Consider the following 21,549-nt stretch of genomic DNA (forward strand, 5'->3'; position numbering starts at 1 on the left):
ACGAGCCATTTAATAAAAGGGCAAAGTCCATGTACTATTGGCAGGCATGAGATAATAAATAATACATTTAAATTCCTCATCATTGAAATCCACCCCATGGCAAAGTCCACAAAACTCCTCCACATAATCTTCAATCTTTTTTTTAATCTTTATTACTGAATTGAAAGATTGACTAATACAGATATTAGTGAAATCACAAGTAAAATTATGAAGTAATAAATGCATAAAAAGTAAGGAATTTCGTTATTATTAACACAATTAATTCCCAGTTGATCAACCTGTTTGCAGGTGTTCTCATATACTGCTGATAAAGAGATCCGTACTGATGACCTGTGTCTGGATGCATCACGGCTTAATGGACCTGTTGTTATGCTGAAGTGCCACCACATGAAAGGAAACCAGATGTTTGAATATGATGCAGAGGTACATATTACACCGAATACACCTCACACAACAACCACATCACTCTTGCACACACTGAATCGAAGTCAATGGAACATAGAAATCAAATTATGCAAATGATTCCCTCAAAAAAAAAAAACTAGTTTATTTAAGTTGTTGGTATAATTATTAATGAAAAATAAGAGAGTTTACGTTTTGTCTACCTTTTATGTAGATATATACTTAAAAAAGTATAGTAGTATAAGGTATAGTATATAGTTAAGTATACAGTAAACCACATTTGGTTTATACTGACAAGTATACATTCAATTCTAAGGATACTTACCCTATACTTGTACTTCTAATCTTTTGATCGAGATATTTAAGGGTGTACTCACACTAGGCAAACTAAACCGTGCCCGAGCACGTTTGACCCCCAAAGTCTGGTTCGTTTGACTTGTGCGATCGCTCCATACCGTGCCGGGGCGCGGTTCACCTAACCGCCCCTGTCCCGCTTGGAAGAGGTGGGCCAGAGCACGGTTCAGTTGGGCTCGGGTGCGGTACGCATGTAGTGTGATTGCAAACCACACCGGAGCACTGCACATTTACTACTCTTGTGTGCTCTGCTGTCATCATTACGACAGCAAACATCTTCTATTACTACTTGGACAGTACACTTTTCAATGAATTTAATCACAGCTTATTTAGGATTATAACGGGTCTGGTTCTCACCTTTATAGACGAACAGGAGTTTGCGAATAAAGCTGCAGCTGCCTCCATAATAGTCTTCTGATACTTGCAGTGCAGTCAAGTGAAAATTGCTACGTGGCATAAATGATAAATCTATTGGTGTGATGCAGTGGAAAAGTCCCAGGACTAGTTATCAAAAAGTTGTAAGTTTGAGCCTCACAAAGATAATGTAGAGTGGGCTGAGACCCTAAATGAATGCTCAATCAGAAATAAAAAATTGTCATCTTTCATTTTTTTTTTTTTTCACTTCTGTTAAAGCTCAAAAATCGAATTCTCGCTTCAGCATATTCAAGCTTGCAATGTATTTATTTAGTCATATGAAACATTCGTCGTTCACTAGCTCACATATTTATGGAAAGAACAAATGATATATAAATGAAAATGTTTACTCATTTTTCCAGATTTAACATTGTTATTGCCCTGCTGTCCACAACCAAATCACATCAGACCTTCAACTAGTTGAAAATCTCTGCTTTTAACCACCAGGTGGTGCTGCATATCATATTATTATCCACATTGTGTGCTCCTTTATTTTTGTAGTGTGTCATATTTGTTCCTCGTCTGGAGCAGAACTGTGTATTTGAGATGCTGTGCACATGTTGGCCCTGAAAATGATTGAAAGCTTATTGAAACTATTCTTTGTGTGCATGTCTTAGTATGTTGGCAAATGGGAGTATGACTTTAAGGTAAGATAATCTGAATTGTGTTTTGCTGCGTGTTGTTTCAGTATTCTGGTGGTGATGTTTGTGAACTAGACTCCCACTGTATTTGAGTCACATTGTGGATGGTTTAGAAACACACTTGCATAGATTCATATACAGACATCTTTGTAAGCCTGTTTAGAGAGATGACATGGAGGAATACATTTGTTTACTATACAGCCCTATAACATCTCCTCTTAGCCTCCGTGGGCATTGATTTTCAGTGAAAATTACATAATCAATATCTGAGATTCATTACAGCATACTCAAGATATTAAGAAACACATATCACATACGCCACAGCTGAATAAAGAAAAGTTGGAGATCTTTGATCTCATCGATACTTCTGTTAATATAACAGACACTTCTTTGTCAGCTGGGTCGATTCGGGTGCTTATATATCAAAATAAATGAGTCATTTGATTAAAAAGAAGACATCACACTTGAGCCGTAAGGGACGTTGGTGCTGAATCACAAAGGGGCGCAAGAAATCAGAAGCATCTAAAAATAGATCTCCATCCCCTCGGTGGCTTTGGTTTTAATGTTGGACACAGACATGCATCCAGTGTTTAGTTTTCACCTCTAAATTGCCTCTAATGCAGGGTATTGTATTTATTCCATCTCCTGGAGACTTTTGCGGCAGGACTTTAGTCATATAGATGATCAAATCACTTAAAAAGAAGGTTGATATTGACATAATTTCACATCCTAGAATTTGCCACCATTAAATTGTGATTCAGTTTCCAATTTATCCATAGACTACTCGATACTTGGCAACCAGAGAGACAGACATTTGCTTTAAAAATAGCTCTCAGGTCTTTCTCACTGCATGTGGAAATTGATGATTTTGGTTTACCGAGATGCCATGTGCTCAGTTTCTGGCACTGTTTCCAATTAGCTATTAAAAAATAACTGTTTTAGAAGGAAAAGAGCCATTAACTCAGCATTGCTAAGTCAGCCCCATTACAGTTGATTTCTGTCATTACGAGACAACAGCAAATACAAACTACACACCAACACTTTTTTCATGACTTTCCAGCCATACATTTGCATTTCAACATCTGACCTTTTCCCATGACTCCTTTTAGTTTGTGCCCTTGTTTAGAACATATCTATCTATCTATCTATCTATCTATCTATCTATCTATCTATCTATCTATCTATCTATCTATCTATCTATCTATCTATCTATCTATCTATCTATCTACTGTATACAGTAGGGTCTGGGACCACATTGAAAATACGTTCAACACCTAATTTAAACCTGGAAATAAAGGTTTTTTTTTTTTTTTAGTTGCATAGTTGTAAAATGAATACAAATTAATTCCAACACTGTACTATTTATAGATCACTAATCACATAAGAAAATGAGTGCCATTAATCATGTGAACGTTCTACAATATGCCAGATTTTGCTCTTTGAAAATATTCTATAGTCATGTCAGTTCAAGTACTCCTGTCATTAAAGCAAATACATTCTGAAATTCATTCAAATTTTAAAATTAATTTGTAATGTGTTTTATTATTAACGATAGTATAATATCATTTGTGGTCTCAGTTTAATTTAATTTATTTTTCGGACACTTAATTGCATGTTAATTGCAATTCAATAAAATGTATATGCAATTAGCTGTAATTTTTAAGTGCATCTTTTTATTTAATATTAACAGTCATTTAAATTGTAAGAGACTGGGCCATGTTTTGAGCTCTTTTTCATCAGTACCCATACCTGGTTTATTGTCATGTTACATGGGAACCATCAGAAACGCACCTTCCTCCACATCATCACCCAGTCCTGTCTAACCATCAGTCGGCTGGAGGATGGAACGTACGGCCCAACGGTGGAGTACTGTGATGATAGTCCCCTTCAGGCCTGGACCTTCCGCAACTTCACCCGACAGGAGGTCTTTAAGAAGCTCTACTACAGTCCAACTGATTACTTTCTGTAATTACCAGAGCGTCCTGTTGATGGCAGGTCAGTACTGAACGAGTCAGCAACCCAATCCAAAACCAGACCTTAGAACAGTTCCTTAGAGGTTATGAGGATTTAGGTAGGCAACCCATAGTTATTAGAGCTGTCGTGGTGTATGGTGTCCTTTTGACCACATGCACATAGTTGTTGAAATATTAGGCATATCTGTCTTGCACATGATTCTGGATTTAGTTTGTATGCTATTCTATTTGGTCTCTCTAGTGTTTGGATATGTAATGATGCCATGGACTGTGTATTGGATATTCTCAAGATATGGTACTGTTTAAATTAATTTGAAAAGGTTACTGCTGATTTTTTGTTTACCAGGCATTTGGAAATCATGATGGGGATGTGTCCCAGTCAATATACAAATGAATGATTGGCAAACATGGGTTTGAAGAGTGTATGATTCCTACATCAGTAGTTAGGTACAGCATTTCAGTAACCAATCTCCAACCAGCTAGACAAGCAGCAATGGTTGGCAGAAATTTACAGAAAAATATGCAATGAACATTTTTGGTATTACAGATATGATTTAAATTTACTGTAAAATATGTTGGTATCTAACTTTATTTTGATGGTCCACTAGAAATAGACTAGTGGACTAGTGGAAAGATCAGTTTATTATTTTGTCATTAATAAATAACTACGCAGGAACAAATGAGTAACACAATATTAACATTCTAATAACTGATATTAACTAATAAGAAACTTTGATTAACAAATTAGTAGGTAGTAGCACTCAGTTGAATGTTCACGATTAGCTAATCAATAACTGCTATTTATTCCATAACTCCTGAAGGACTAGTACTACTAATAACTACTATATGCAGGTTCATATTTAATGTGATTAATGCATATATATGTATAATTACTTCTAATCTAACGATCATGGTAACCCATTAGTAACAACTCGAGTATTACCAAATTCCTCTTATTATTTACTTATTACTTATTAGCTTTTGAGTTTTTTTAAGATTTTTGATAGTAATTGCTTCTGATGGATTTGGTAACATTTAAGTCATTACTAGTGGGTTACCATGATCTTCACTTTAGAATACTGATCCAATTGGCCAGTAATTCCTTTAGAAAGATGTACAGTAGTAACATTTGAGTCATTACTATCCAACACTTTACAAAAAAAGCTTACAATGACTTTGTCATTATAGGGAGTTTTTCACTTTAGAATACTGTTCCAAATAATTAGTAGGCCAATTCCTTCTGAAAGATTTGGTAATACTTTAGGCATTACTACATTTACGCAGAATCAGGGTTATTGTAGTTAACTGAAACCATAAATATTTCAAATATTTTAAATAAATATCAACTGAAATAAAATAAAATGTTAAAAAGGTTTTCACCTATAGTCGCCAAAGCAACATTTCTTGTTTTAATTTAATTTGGTTCATTTAGTTTGCTTAATTTAATTTAGTTCAATCAAGTCGGCATCAAACGAAAGTTGCGATTTTCTTTTCTTCCCTAATGTGACATATTCAAGAAATGTTTTCTTGAACGAGAAAAAATTATGTAGGGCAGGATCTGATTGTCAATCAGGAATTGATTGGATTGTTGGATCATTGTGGTTTGCTATTGGTGGATCTCATGTGAGTGATTGTCCTGCCCTTGCATGGTAAACACATTATCAGAGAAGAGAAGAGATGTCACTGCACGAGGGAGAGGAAGTTATTTTGATTAAATAAAACGAGGGCACAAATAATAATAATAATAATGATGCAAGGATAACTAATTTATATTATATATATATATATATATATATAGCTATATTCCATAAAAAAGACTTTAGCTTTATAAAACTTATAAATATTAATATTCTATGACAAAACACACAACAAAATTATAAAACAAAACTAAATATAAATGAAAACTCAAAATATTAATTTTATTTAAAAATAAAGTTATTTTTTATTTTAAAGTTCTTGTACATTTTAGACTAGAATATGTTGTAGTTAAATATATGAAACATATGCTGTTAATCAGTAATAAGTCAAAGGAAGTTGCATAGAATACAAAACATAATTGTTCATTTTTATTTGTGAATTATTTTTTGGTTTTAGTTAGTATTTATTGAATGTGAGGCCTTTTTTATCTTAAATTGGTTTACGGAGCTCAGGCTGTGCTGTGAGTCTACATTCAAGGCAGGTTTCCATGCGTTTAGGAGCAATTACTGCTGACCTTTTGAGGGAAATGTGAGGGGACAGCAACTCAAAGACAAACAAATGAAATAACAGACATCACAGGAGCAGCTGGATATATACCACTTTTTCAACGACCTTCATAGCACCTCTGAGTCAAAATAAATTTGATTTGAAATTTGATTTTATTACATAAATATTTTATGTTGAAATGGAAATGTACTGGCAGCCAGTATTGCGACCTATTCCAGCTATTATTTAGCATCAGATCAGAGAAGGCGGTTTTATTTAAGCTTGATTATATGTTTGTGGTGGACTGCAATGCGCCTGTCTTTGTCTACAATCTCTTTTGAAGTGATCTCATTGTAAAAGGTTTCTTTCATGGCCCGGGCTTGCATTAACACACTCTCACGGTCACACGGCAGCTGCGCTCAGCACAAAAAGAATGAGGTTTTCTATTATTATTTTATTTATTGTCTAAACCCTGAATTTGAATGGCCACTCAGCATTTTTAATCTGCATTTTTTTTCAGCATATGTTCGGCCACCAACGCTTCATCAATGCTTGTGTCTTTATGAATGCTGTTTTCACTCAAAGGTTTTTCTTTTCATCATTCAGTTGTCTTCTAACTGGTGCATATGAATGACAGCATTACTGTATGATTACACACTGCAAAGAAGACTCCCAAAGCTGAATGTCTTCCAAAGGATACAGCATTTAACTTTTATTCTTTTGAATTTCTTAATGCATATTCAATTTACAGAGTGGACACCAAAATATATCATACATTCATGCACATATATAAATATATTATACCACCATTTGTTTTGTCTATAAATCTATAAATCAGTATTTTAAAAATTTAATTCATACAAGATAATGACTTGGTATTGTCATGGAGTCAACGGAACCATCAATCCAACCATCAACACCAGATCACTCCGCCCACTCGATCACTATCACATGAATTTTGATCACCTGCCCCTTATCATCACACACCCTTTATCTTCCACCGATCCCTTCTCCTCAGTGGCTGGTCTCTATGCCTGATGCCACAGACTACTCTCCCGAGACTCCTTCAGTCTGAACTACTTCCGTTCTTCTCGTCATCACCTATCTTCATCACCCTGGCTCTTCCCATCGTCATCTGCCCACAAACAAACACATCTTTAACGTCAGCTAAGTCTCCATCAGTTCAACGATCTCTATCAATCGCATCTGCATTCCTTCCCTACATTGCTCTCCCCTCTGCACATCTAAATAAACTTGTTATACTCACTAAACCTTGTCTGTCCTCTTCTGATTGTGACAGAAGACCAGACCTCTAACATGCAGAGCACGAGCACGAGCGAACTGGTTCACGCTGTATGAAAGTCACTTCCGTCTACATCCACTTCTTCACCTGCTGCCTCTGCCGATCCCATGGCCCGACCAGCGGTATACAGCGGCGAGGCGGAGGATTGCAGCGGGTTTATATTGCAGTGTAATCTATATTTCGAGATCTAGCCCCATCTCTTTTCAACTGATCGAGCACACGTTGCCTTTGTGATATCCCTTTTCTCCGGGCGTGCTCTTCAGGGGGCTCAATCGTTATGGCAAGCAAACGCTCCAGTCACAAATTCATTGTCTGTCATCCTGCTTCACTTCAAAGAAGTCTTCAGCCAAACCACATCTGCCCTCTCTGTACATGATCAACTTTTTCAATTTCATCAAGGTAATCAATCAGTCAGTTCCTACTCATTGCAATTTCGCACTCTCGCAGCTGCCAGTGGATGGAATGAAACGGCCCTCCTCACTGCTTTTCGTTAAGGTCTAAATACTGCCGTTCGTCAACTGATGGTGATCCACGATGATTGTTTGGGATTAGAGAATTTCATCCAAAAGACCATTCGAGTCTCTCAACGCCTCTCAGCGTGCTCACTACCTTAACCTGCTCTGCATCCTCTGCCTTCGGTACCATCTGTCGCCCTTCCAACACCAGAACCAATGCAGGTTGACTCGAACCATCTCACTCCTGCAGAGCATCAAAAAAAAACATTGTGGGGGAAAAGGACATATCATGTCCAACTGTCCCATTCGACCCCCACGCCCAGCGGTGAGTACCATCCAACTTCCACCTAAAAAATGCTTCTCTAACTCGTACCACAGTATACATCATAACATCTTGTACTACTGTTCCAGCCCAAGCTCTCATCGACTTGAGCAAATTCTCTCGCCACCTCCTTCAGAGGCTCAACGTCAAGAGGAAATCGACTTTCTTGTCACCTAACGACCCGGACACAAGAACTGCAAGGCCGACACTCTCTCTCGTCTTCACCATCCCGATCCGGACTCCACTGATCCAGAGCCTATCTTCCCTCCAGCCATGATCATCAGTCCCATCCTCTGATCCCTCGATGACGAAATCCACCAAGCTGACCAGACAGAACCTGCTCTGCCGGGAGGTCCAGAAGGGCGTATCTACGTCCCATCATCCTGTCGTCTACCCCTTCTGGACTCAACTCATACCTCTCCGGGCTCTGGACACCCAGGTAGCCAGGGAACTCTCTCGCTCCTCAGTCAACACTACTGGTGGCCCTCTATGACCCAAGATATCTCCCAATACATCAAGGGGTGCTCAGTCTGTGCCATCACCATAACTTCCCGCCGTTTACCTGCAGGAAAACTAGTTCCTTTGCCCATTCCTCATCATCCCTGGTCACATCTGGGAGTCGATTTCATGACCGACCTCCCACCTTCAAACTCCAACACCTGCATCTTTGTAATCGTCGAGCGCTTTTCCAAGGCCTGCAAACTGATCCTTCTCAAAGGCCTACCCACAGCCTTCAAAGCAGCCGAACCACTGTTCCAGAATGTCTTCCATCACTTTGGTCACCCCGAAGACATCGTATCCGACCGTGGTCCCCAATTTATCTTCCGTGTCTATCAATCCTTCTTCAAGCTCCTAGGAGTATCCATCAGTTTATCCTCCAGTTATCACCCACAGACCAACGGCCAGACTGAGCGCAAGATCCAAGAGATCGGGAGGTACTTGAGGTCATATTGCCACCAGAACAGCTGGAGACGGTTCCTTCCCTGGATGGACTACGCCCAGAACTCCCTTCGCCAGTCCACCACTGGGATTACTCCGTTCCAGTGTATACTAGGATAACAACCACCCCTATTTCCCTGGTCCGGCGAACCATCGGAGGTTCCAGCTGTAAATCACTGGTTCGAGCAGAGCGAGAGGGTGTGGGACTCAGCCCATGCTCATCTGCAGCAGGCAATGCGAAGACACAAGACCCAAGCCGACGTCCGGAGATCCGAGACCCCTCTATACCAGCCTAGACAAAAGGTTTGGCTATCTACCCGGGACATCCGTCTTCCCCTGCCCTGCCGCAAGCTGAGTCCCCGCTATATCCCTTCACCATACAGAGGCAGCTCAACAACGTCACCTACTGTCTCAATCTCCCTGCACAGTACAGAATATCACCATCTTTTCATGTCTCCCTCCTTAAGCCGTACACTGAACCATTGTTCTCTCCCCACACAGGAACTGGTGATGATGAAGTACCTCCTCCACCAGAAGTCGCTGACGAGGAACTCATCTACCGGGTCCGATCAATCATCAACTCGCGACGACAGGGTAACCGACTCGAGTACCTAATCGACTGGGAAGGGTGCAGCCCAAAGGAACGCTCCTGGGTAGCTCGAGACGATATACTTTACCCTTCTCTCTTAACCCAGTTTCATCAGGATCACCCCGACCTGCTACCAGAGGTCGCGGTCACCCCCGTCGTCGGAGTTTCCGGCCGTCAGGAGCCGGCCGTGGAGGAGGGGGTACTGTCACTGAGTCAACGGAACCATCAACACCAGATCACTCCACCCACCCGATCACTATCACATGAATTTTGATCACCTGCACCTCATCATAACACACCCTTTATCTTCCACCGATCCCTTCACCTCAGTGTCTGGTCTCGTCTATGCCTGATGCCACAGACTACTCTCCCAAGACTCCTTCAGTCTGAACTACTTACCTGAGATTCCGTTCTTCTCGTCATCGTCGATCTTCATCACCCTGGCTCTTCCCATCGTCATCTGCCCACAAACAAACACATCTATAACGTCAGCTAAGTCTCCATCAGTTCAACGATCTCTATCAATCGCATTTGCATTCCTTCCCTGCATTGCTCTCCCCGCTGCACATCTAAATAAACTTGTTATACTCACTAAACCTTGTCTGTCCTCTTCTGATTGTGACAGGTATCTACACTAATCTTGATGATGAAAATGTTGTCATATTTCTGCAATAGTATTTTAGATTTGAATGTATACTGTTTATATATTTTTATATTTATATAATAGTATTTTTATATTTTATTTTATATTGTTTATATATTTATATGTGTATAATAATTATAATAATATAACATTTTGAGATTTAAAAAAATGTTTTGTTCAAAGGATGACAAAAATATTTCTTAAAAGAAAAAGGTTTTTTTTACTTTGAATTAGATTTTGTGGGCAAGAACATTTAAAATATGTTAGTGTTATGTGGTCAAGTCAAGATACAGTATATATAGCACTTACGCTATATAACACTATACGATACAGATTGTTTCAAAGCAGCTTTACAGTGATAACAGGAAAATTATGCATTTCAGTCAATTCAGTGTTGATTCAATTCCGTTGTAAAGATCATCAATTATTAATTTAGTTAATTTCATCTATAAAGCAGTTCTGCAGAAAACAGTGATGTCATCGTCCAGCTCAGTTCAGTTCTCATACAACAGCATCAGTAAGACAGATCAATAATATTGAATATTAAGTGTCCCCAAATAGTGTACTTTCCCACATTGTCAGTTACCAACATGCAGAAAGCCATTTTGTTGTCATATGTCTTATAATTTTATTATATTTGATATGTCAAGGCAATGCAGTTTGCATTAGTATAAGCCCATTAAAAACATTCTTTAAAAAATATATATAGTATAGCTTTGAAAAAATCTCTTAAGATGCCACTGCTGTTGAAAAACGGCATGGACGTGTTTTATTTTGATTGAAAACCTACATGAATATAAAGAACACATTTCAAAGAACTGTGGCAGATGAATTTTAAATATTTTTTTTTAACATCCTTAGTTGCTGTGTGTGCAATGTGTAATAATTTGTGCTGTCCTGATCTCAAGGTTATAATTGAACTCTGTATAAGAGGAATGCTGTTCTATGTAAAATAGGCATCAGTTTAAACGAGTGTTATTGACTTTAGAGAGGACGGAGCATTAGTTTGAGCTCGCAGCTGATGCCGTCAGTCAGCGATGCTGTCTGTGTTTGCCGCTGCTCAGATGCACACAGATAAAAGCATCTCACCTAGAGATCTATGTAACCCCCCACACACTGAAACTATATCTGCCATTGAGAACCACACAAGCTATGGGTACCATTTTTGCAACAAAAAAAAAGATCTAATGTAATGGCTCCTAGTAATACTGCTTATTATTTTCCTCACCTCCATCCATGTATCCACCCCTCTGTGACAAAGGTTGCTCTCAGACATGCAGCATTAACACATTTCCAAACATTTGTCATTTTGTTACTATACAGTCTATATGGTTCATTCTCAGTAAATAGTGTAAATTGTGCCTGAAATTTTCATTGTTTATTATTATTATTATTATATTTTTCTGGGTCCGTAATCTCAATAGACATTGGGCTACTATTATATAGGGAGATGTGTTGGATTTTAGTGCTCAAAAAGTGGGGGTTTTTTAGGGGTTGATTATTAAACGGTTTCACTCAATCCTAAGTTTGTGCATGGAGTCTTGCAATGGTTATGTATCATTACAAGCCTAAAGCCCACTTTATACTTCTGCGTCGAACTCGCGCCGTAGCTACATCGTAGGCTGTGTGTAGCACACGTACCCTTCGGCGTACCCTGATGTGCACCTCTCCAAAAATGTAACAACGCGGAATTTTTTTTTTCCAACAGACTTAACTTGCATATACAGTATTGTTGCTCCACGCTACACTATTTCTAGTCCCCATACTTGTGCTTTCTGCCAATAACAGTATTTTTTTCTGTAAAATATTGATTATTATGATTTTTGCCAGAATGAAACCATGTAGCACTGTCTAATTTGTAGCTGTATGTGGTCAAACAATGATGATACCACTCCAGTCATTAAAAAAGTATGAAAGGTCAAACCATTATTTTAATGCATGTGAAGAGTTGATTCTGGAAGTTTCTGGAAATTGTTAATCCCTGTGTGATTTCTTGTTTATCAAATTTTTTTTTTTTACATCTATAAATTGCCATTCATTTTTTCCACATTGATTTATGGCAGTAAAAAATGCTCAAAAGAACTTGTGACATTTAATATTATAACTCCCTGGGATTGTCTTGGTCAGATGATCTAGTTTCAGACACGAAACTTTAGAGGTTGCAGGTTCACATGCAATCCGCTAGCCATCACTTCATTACCGCATGGCTGATTGGCCCCTGCTGATCCTGCAGCCAATGAGATTGCTTGCTCAACTTTTAAATAGTCTGGTTCAGTGTTTCCTTTGTTCTAGTTTTATGCCAGTCATTAGTTGTCATGGACATTCATTTATTAACAATTTAGTTAATCAACATGTCTATTTAAGTTCCTTATTTCTTTTCACTCATTGTCCGGTATTGTTTGTGCTATGCACACTATTTTGTTCGTGTTTCCCCGGATTTGGATTTCCCCCCCGGACGGATACCTATATATTTATTTTGTTTAAATAAAGAACTCTTTTACTTTGTTAATCAACTCCATTCTTCTTCTTCACCATCATCATCATCGGACTACGCATGACAACCTGGTTCTTCTACTATTGTTCTCAGTGAAGATTTCTCCTTTTTATTGCAGTTTTAATAGGCTTTTAAAGAGACCATAACAACCAAATAAACATACCATTCAACATTACAACAAACCATAACAACATTTAAGAAACGCAAGTCAAACATTTAGATATATAGCCCACAGTATATATGTAAGAAATAATTGATGACTGGCCAATGAATTAATAGAAAAGTAGGCTAATACACACCCGAGGTGGTAATGTGTGAGTGTGTCAGTATATATGTGTGTGCGTGCGCGTTTGAGTGGGAGAGAAAGTGGGAGAAAGAGAGTATAAGCTTTCCGTACATAATAAAAGGTAATGTTGTGTGCAAAGATGTGTAGCCTAAATAATTTGTCGTTTTATCCCATTGTTTACTATATTTATTTGCTTGGTCAGAGTCATTGTGGGTTTTGGTTCTTTTGCTGTTTGGAATAGCTGAAATCATTTGGCGAAGTGAATACCTGCCTGAATACCTGCCTGGAACTACTTTAGCCGTGCGTTTCCCTAAAAAAACTGCACACCTTAGAACGTTCGTCAACCAATCCACACGCACACACACACACACACACACCTGGGTAGGATTCAGGTAAGCAGTTTTGAATAGTTTACCCAAAAATAAAAATTATGTCATTATTTATTAGTTATCACCCCCAATGTCTTTCCAAACGCATACTTCTTTCTTTAAATGTTTATCGGAATGTGGATCTTACAATTAAAGCAGACCGTAACCAGGGGCTATCAAACTCTAAAAAGCACCATAAAAGTATCATAAAAATACAATGTAAAAAAATGCTTTTTCAAAGTTGTAAATTGATTATTGGAGTAGTTTTTACAAGAAAATACCATTTCAGTCTTTTTACTTCAAAGTTTTGTTTTATTCAATGTTACTTGCCATTTCTTTGTAACTATTTTTGAAATGTTTTAGCCATTTATGAGTAAAATTTGTTTCAACACCTTTTTGTCCTTGCTGTATTCCAAGTCTTCAATGATATTTAATCATTAGCTCTCTCTTCACTCGTGTGTTCTATGTTAAACAGTAAAATCAGGGCAAGCATCGGTGAGCTGTGAGAGCTCTAAAACACAACACATGCTTCTTATGTTTGGATATTAACTATCTGCTGTTCATGACGAACACAAAATGCTCAGTGATTCATACTAAACCTGAGACCGCATGCGGTCAACTCATTTGTCTTGCTGTCTTCTGCATGAACTGTAAAATAGTGTCAGAGTCTGAGCAGTCTACAGTTGAGGGGAGGCAGAACAGTGCATATTCTCACCTATCTCTCAGGGTGAGACAGTGACTGATTACCTTCATTCAGAGCTGTTGGGGAGCAATCACCCGCAGGCTCCAGGCTTTTTGGAAGGGTGTCTGGACTCAGCAGGGCAGCAGCTTTCATTATCCGCTTCTTGGATGGCATGAGGCATTGGAGACTTTATTGAATGCCCACTCTGAAGACTCATATAGCTAAACGGTGCAAAAATGGGCTTGGTTTGAACTAAATCTACCCATGTAACTGATAACTTACCCCTCCCCCACGGCAAATATTAGATAAATACAATTTTGAAATATAATCATTTTAAAATTAGAATTAAACAGTGTGACCAGACATTAATGTAAATTTGAATACTTTGCAAAAAAATATGTTTTTGTAAATACAATATTTAAATAATGTAATCAAATAATTCTGTGGGCTGTCTTTGACATTCCTGCTCTACACATTTAGAGCATGCTCTAGGAGGATAAAAGGAGTGACGACAGGACGAGAGAGAACCAGGCCTGGAATTTACATTTTGTTTATTGTATGATTAAAATATGTTGAACGTTTCGCCGGTTCCCGCCTCCTCCTGTCGTATGACGTCTGTCCATGCTTCTCCATTAGCTTGGTGGTCATGCATGTTTCATTAGCATGCATCTCTGAGGAGTCTACAAGGGGATGAGGAATGTTAGACAGAGGCTGAGAGTAGTTCACACTCTCTCGTTGTTTACTCCGATATAATATCCCCCTGTTTTTTGTAGAACAATGTGGTCAGTTGATTCTATGCCTGGTGTGATAGATTACACTCATCTCATGCCCCCTTTCAGCACTTTAGCTGGAGGGGATAATGTGGACTTGATACAGCTTGCACAATTCTCCAGTGAAGGAGGAAGAGGCATATTCAGTCCAGCAAAGTGGACAGAGGAATACCCAGTACTGTGCTGGAGGTGAGAGTGTAGATGTAGATGCTTTCATGTGGTACACTCCCTGTAGGAGAAACAGAGTTGAGATAATCATATTTATCTAAAGCCGAAACCTAGAGACGTTAGCTGTGCAGTAGCCTGAACTCTTTCAATTGAGAGTTGTTGGCGACTGCTGTAGCTGCAGCCTCCCTGGCTGACTCTGCTACTGTAGTTGTTTATCCTGTAAATAGGATGGCGGCTTGGAGTGAGGTGGTGTTGCACTCGGTTTGACCTGGGATGGTACCTCTATAGTAACCTGCCCTCTTCCATTCCAGTTGTTGGTGAAAATGTTCGTAGTCACAGCCTCACTAGTTGACTAAGTTTCCACTTCCTTTATTGCCCCCTTCAGTATTGAAGCGGGAGGTGAGAGTATAAATGTAGATGCATCCATCTATATACTCTTACATCGCAAGGTACTGAATGGACAGATAGGTATACAATCCAGCTATATCTGTCATCCTCCCCAATCATTTGTTGGTGTCGCTGTGTGGTGTCAGCATGCCACCTTGCTAGAACTCTCCATATATAGAATCCTTTAGCCGATCAGGGTGACCATGTTGGCTGACCCATTTCTCAGATGCCCCTCCAGTCTTCTTTTGGAGGTAGTAGCTTATACAATTGATATTGGCTTACTTCCCTAAAGGCAGTGTCGAAGTTGGGTGGGTTTGGTGGTTGTTTGTCAAGTCAAGTCACCTTTATTTATATAGCGCCTTTACAATACAGATGGTATCGAAGCAGCTTAACAGTGATAACATGAAAATAATACAAAGTTGTTTCTAGAAGAAAATTGCGTCATCGTCCACCTTAAGGAAGGCAGATAAATAATATTGTTGAATATTAAATGTCTCCAACTAAGCAAGACAAAAGCCAAGGCAAGGTATGTGTTCGGGCATCCTGACCTCTGTCCCTTCAAGCTATCTTGGAGTACCAGTGTGGAGATAGGATGGTGACTGTAGTTGCTTAGACTGTAGATGCCTAGTGCATTCTGCTTATTGCTTATTATCTAAAACTGAATGTGCGAAAAACAGCCAATCAGCACTTTCACGTTAAAGTGAAAGTAAGAGAAAGACAAAAGGAACCGAAAAGAGAAACACGAAACACACTTTAAACGCCCCTAAGGATGTAACACCAGGCATTTTGCAGTATGGCAGCGTGTATTGACATTCCCATAGCGTCAATCTAACGCAGCGTCGAGTTCCTTCGAAAGGGAACTTTTTAGGGTACGTATCTAACCCTGGTTTCCTCAGAAGGAAACAAGATGCTGCATTGCTTTGCCATACTGCATGAACACCTGGGCATCTTCTTTCAGACAATTACAATCGGATGATGTATGTTTGTGCGTCTATTTATGGTCTTGCTGACTTGCTTACCAGTCATCACCTGACTACTTAAAAGGCCAATTTCATTGGTGTGTTGGCACCAGTGTTGTTTTTGGCAGCCCTTTTAGTTTTAGTCTTAGTCTTAGTCTTTTTGACGAAAATGCTTTTTAGTTTTAGTCACATTTTAGTCACTTATAAACTTGATAGTTTTAGTCAAGTTTTAGTCGACGAAAACTTAAAAAGGTTTTAGTCAAGTTTTAGTCGACGAAAACTTAAAAAGGTTTTAGTCAAGTTTTAGTCGACGAAAACACAAAAAGGTTTTAGTCAATTTTAGTAAAAAAAGAAAGAAAAAAAAAGTAGTCTCTAACAAATTAATTTAGGTTAAAAGTATTGGAAATGGGCTGGTTTGACAGGTTGCAGCAAGTGTTGCAATTCATAAAACAACAGTTAAAACCTGTGCATAATAAACTAGACTTTCTGAATAATTCGATTAGTTGGGTGACAGGTCCTTACATGCGCTTCGTGAGGCACACACGCACACTAGCACACACACGCAAGGTCTCTCGCTCCCTTTCTCTGCTGTGCGCACGCTACACGTGCGCGCTCTTGCTCGCTCGACCTAGATTCCGGGAGATTTTAACTAATTTGCGGTCAATTCTGAAATAATCATACATTATGGGTGTACAGCTTTTTTTAGCTCAAAACAGACCGATTTCACGCAAAATAGGCAGAAATAACATGCATTGTGAACGTCAGACTTATAATCATTTTCGTTCCATCCCGTCTCGTCAACGAAAACTCGAAAACGTCTCGTCATGTTTTAGTCACCTTAGAGCCATTTTTAGCTAGTCATCGTAACGTTATCGTCATAAAAAAAAAGGTGCGTCAACGAAATAATTGCGCTATCGTCATCGTTGACGAAAACAACATTGGTTGGCGCACGTACTTCAGACACTGGCTCACACAGAGGCGTTCCAATAGCAACAATCTGACATAGCGTCTCGCTCCCTTCTCAGGCAAAAGTGGCGTTGCGTTATCACTTGTTATTCTGCATTTAGACGAGCGCTATTCGGGGGAAATCTGCATGCATATGGTGACGCAAAAGTGTTTGAAATTCGATGTAGTATGCACTCCAGGCGGCTACGTGGCAATGTGAAGCACTGAAAGTGAAAGAGACGCTAACACAGTTTTTCATGTTAAATACGGTAAAGCTGCTGCTTTAACCCTCGGTGCTCTTCGCGTGTCGCTCAAAAATGACAGATTAAATTTTTTTCAATGAAATTAATGCTATATTTTAGTTTGATAATGTTTTGTTATTTTCCTGTACTGGCGTATGCCTGTGACGTAAACGCGTACGCGACACCTTCACTGTCTAGCAGACTTTTGCGTTTTTACCCTTTAGACGGGAACGCGATGGTGGAGCGTTTTTAAGTTTACACGAGAACGCTCGCGGGTGAAAACGTAAAAATATTTTGTCGGATGTGCCTTTTGTTTACACGGCGACTGTGTTTTTGGGGCTTAAAAAACGCAAAAAAGTGAAACCACCCTCCAGTGTCTTAAAAACGCTCCACCATCGCGTTCCCGTCTAAAGGGTAAAAATGCAAAAGTCTGCTAGACAGTGAAAGCGTCGCGTACACGTTTAATTCACAGGCATGCGCCGGTACGTTTTCACCCGCGAGCGTTCTCGTGTAAACAGGGCCTCAGGCATACAAGATGGTTTCACATGTGTTCCACGTTTGACCACATGTGTTTTTGCACATGTAAAATGCATGTAGTTTTTTTGTAAATAAAGTGATGGCTAATATGCGCATTTATATGTCACAAGCTTCAAAAAGTATTTGATCTTATAAAACTGGCTCAGAAAAAAGCTTAATCATAAAATCAGAGAAAGTCGTAAGAATTACAGAGATTTCATTAATAGTGATCTGAGTAAAAATCCATAAAAAAGTTGTGGTCTAAGGTAAGGTGTAACTATTATGATACCCAAAAGGATAAGTATGCATGATTTAAATGAGGAGACATTGGTAAATGAGCTCAATGATTTTTACTGTAGGTTTGATGTCATTTATTATGACTGTATGTACTGGGGGCTATTAGGATTGATGATTCTGTATCTAAACCACAAATGAGTTTGGCTGATGTTGTTCACCCTTTAGAACCTTTTTGACTGTACAATTTTAAACCAATGTGCTATCTTCAAGTGCAAGGTGTCATCTTTTTCATCAAAAATGGCTTTCAATAAATTGTGTGTGGTGAGTTTGTAAATAGAATTTAAATAGACAAAAAAAAACATAAATAAATTTCAAATCTGAAAAATCACAAACAAACACTTTACCGTTGAAAAATAACCTATAATAGATATATTTTTTTTTGTCTTTTTTGTGACAGGGTTGCAGTTTTTACCCAGGAGGCTTTTTTTCATACACACACAGACATAATACACATGCATACATGCATACGCACACACACATACACATGCACAGACCACATGCTAAGATGCATGTAAGAGTAATGCTCAATCCAAAACACTCTAAACTGCGCGCTCCATATCTCTCTGTTAAAATCCTTCATTCCCGCTTTGCCAGAAAGCTGCTATCATTTGCTGATGGAAAGCATGAAATGTACGTAATAAGCCGTAGATTGCCAACAAGTGTATATTGTCTACTGTCAGGGGCAATTTGAATGGTTTTGATAGTGCAAACGGTTGAAGAGTTATGGTAACATGAAAACAGCTTGGTGGTATGTGTCGGCGACGACAGCCAGTTTTAAAAGGGTAAAGGTTTTTATAGCTCTTGACATTAACAAGGCAACTGGGCCAGGTGGACTTTCTGCTTCTATTTTGAAATCCTTTACAAAGGAATTATCCCCTGCATGGGTGGACACTTTTCAGAGGTCTATTGATTTACATATTATTCCAGATATTTGGAAAAAAACAATTATTATACCAGTTCCAAAAATACCTAGTCCTCAAGAGTATTACGACTATCGCCCAGTCGGCTTAACCTGCATTGTGATTACGTTTTTGGAGAGGATCATGGTGTGGAAGCTTAAGGAAGAGGTTAGGGACCATCTTGATCCTTATCAGTTTGCTTATCAAATCAAATAGGAGCACTAATGATGCTATCCTTACTGTGGTCCATCATGTTTTAAACCATCTAGCGGATCCTAAGGCTTATGCCAGGTTGTTCTTTCTTGATCTGATCTCTGCTTTTAATACCATGCAGCCACACCGTATGCTCTCCAAACCAAATAAAAATAATCCATATAGCATTAAATGGTTCCGTGCAATTCTTACTGGTAGGACTCAGCAAGTTAGAGTCAAGCAGATGTCCATTAGTATTGGTGTCCCCCAGGGGTGCGTATGTTCACCACTCTTATTTACACTGTACACCAATAAATATAGGAGTTACCATCCTGAGAATATTGTCATAAAATTTCTTAGAATATACTGCTACTCTTGGTCTTCTGTATAAAGATAAGGACATTCAACATTATACTACAGAGATTGCTAACTGTGTTACATGGAGAAAAGAACACAGTCTTGTAATTAACGTTAGAAAAACAGAGGAAATGTTTTTTGATCCCAAGTTAGGAGGCAACCACTCTTCTATCATGATTAACAACGAGACCATTAGACAGGTTGCTTCATACAAATACTGAGGTTTGCTTATTGATGATAAACTTTCATGGGAGGTTCATGTGGATAATCTGTGTTTTATCATGCCTGTATTGAATCCATCTTACTGTATAGTATTGCGGCCTAGTTCGATAATTTGACAGTTACTCCTAGATCCCGGTTGAACCGTTTGGTGTGTACGGCAAGAATGTGGATGGTCTAAGGCTATACACCCACCAGTGATGCGCGGGTTGATCCAAAATGAGCGGGTGCCTGCGGTCATCCGCGGTTACCCGCGGTTACGAGTCATCCAAAAATATTTTTAATGATATTCGGGTCGCGGTCGGTCGGGTCGTTTGAAATTAAGATGCCAATTAAACCTTTGTAATTTATATAGTAGCCTAGGCTACTAGACACAATTTTCTATGAAATACATAGGTCTAGTATCTAGCCTACACTTTATTGGCTGAATAACTGGTGCGAGGATGGCGCATGAGCTCAGTCTGCAGGCAGAGATGAAAGTGGGAAATCCTTATTTACCTTTTGAATGTTGAGCGCGTTATTAACTTTTGAATAAAAGCTGACGCGGCACGTTGAACTGAGCAATGCCTTTGTGCCATTTTAACAGGCTATAGCCTACTTTTAAACGCATATAGCTCAGTAATGTCAGTTTTATGTAGCCATTTTCTGAGAGGGGGCGGGATTTTTGTTGGGAAAGTCGGGGGAGAGACACACACTTCGATTAGACTGGATAAACACATGCAGCGTCTTAATTGTTAAGAAAATGAAACGAAATAAATGAATAAATCACGCCTTTATTAAACTCTAGGCTATATCATACAGCATTCAGAAAAATGCGCACCCCTAGTTCCTACGTCTATGGCCCAATGACGCTACGATGAGCATTTAGTTAGCCTACTTTTAAAAAACGCAGGTCAGGAAGCGGGTCGGGTACAATATTTTCTTTCTTTTTTTTTGCGGTCCGAGTTGCGGGCGGGTTAGTTGAAAACGTTGGTCGGGTGCGGGTTGTTTATACATTGACCCGCGCATCACTGACCCCCACCATTCTTTCAGTCAATTTTTTAACAAAATTATTTTTAAACAGGCAAGGAAAATGACTCTGGACCCTTCTCATGTGCTTGATCCAGAATTTGAACCACTTCCATCGGGTCAACGTTTCCGTATCCCAAGGTTTAGATATAAACTTTTGCTCCTTTGGTTACAAGGCTGTTAAACTCTAGTGCAAAGGACACGACTGTGTGATTGTTATTTATGTGTGTATCTTGTTATGCAGCTTCACCTGTATTGCCCAAATCACAAGAAGCTTTATGCAGTGCTGCTTAATCTTAGCAAGCAATAAAACGAAAAACACCCCTTCCCGCAAACCAAAAAAAGTCATCTGTGGATGAGAGTCTGAAGCAAGGACTGCCGGGATGACATTCTCCTGCAGCAGCGATAAGTGCAATGAGAATGCCATGACAGTCATTTATTACACTATAATCAACAACAACAGCTCGTTCTTTGTGTCATTTGTCATTATGCCATTTCTATGTGCAAAACTTTCCAGTGTCAGTTTTCAATCAGATCACAT

General features: G+C 39.0%; 1 protein-coding gene across 3 annotated transcripts in view; it reads left to right on the forward strand.

Moving 5' to 3' along the window:
- galnt13 (polypeptide N-acetylgalactosaminyltransferase 13) overlaps nt 1-21,549 on the forward strand; it is a 110,866-nt gene that overhangs the window by 47,075 nt on the left and 42,242 nt on the right. For 2 of the 3 annotated variants that reach the window (XM_079619941.1, XM_079619940.1), the window contains exon 11: nt 289-423. In XM_079619941.1, the coding sequence (XP_079476067.1) occupies nt 289-423 (135 nt within the window). Of the gene's footprint in view, nt 1-288; nt 424-1,787; nt 1,818-3,594; nt 3,807-21,549 lie in introns of all 3 variants that reach the window. The other variant, XM_079619939.1, reaches the window with a different exon arrangement.

This window comes from Phoxinus phoxinus, assembly GCF_949152265.1.
Source record: "Phoxinus phoxinus genome assembly, chromosome: 7".
Lineage (NCBI taxonomy): Eukaryota > Metazoa > Chordata > Actinopteri > Cypriniformes > Leuciscidae > Phoxinus > Phoxinus phoxinus.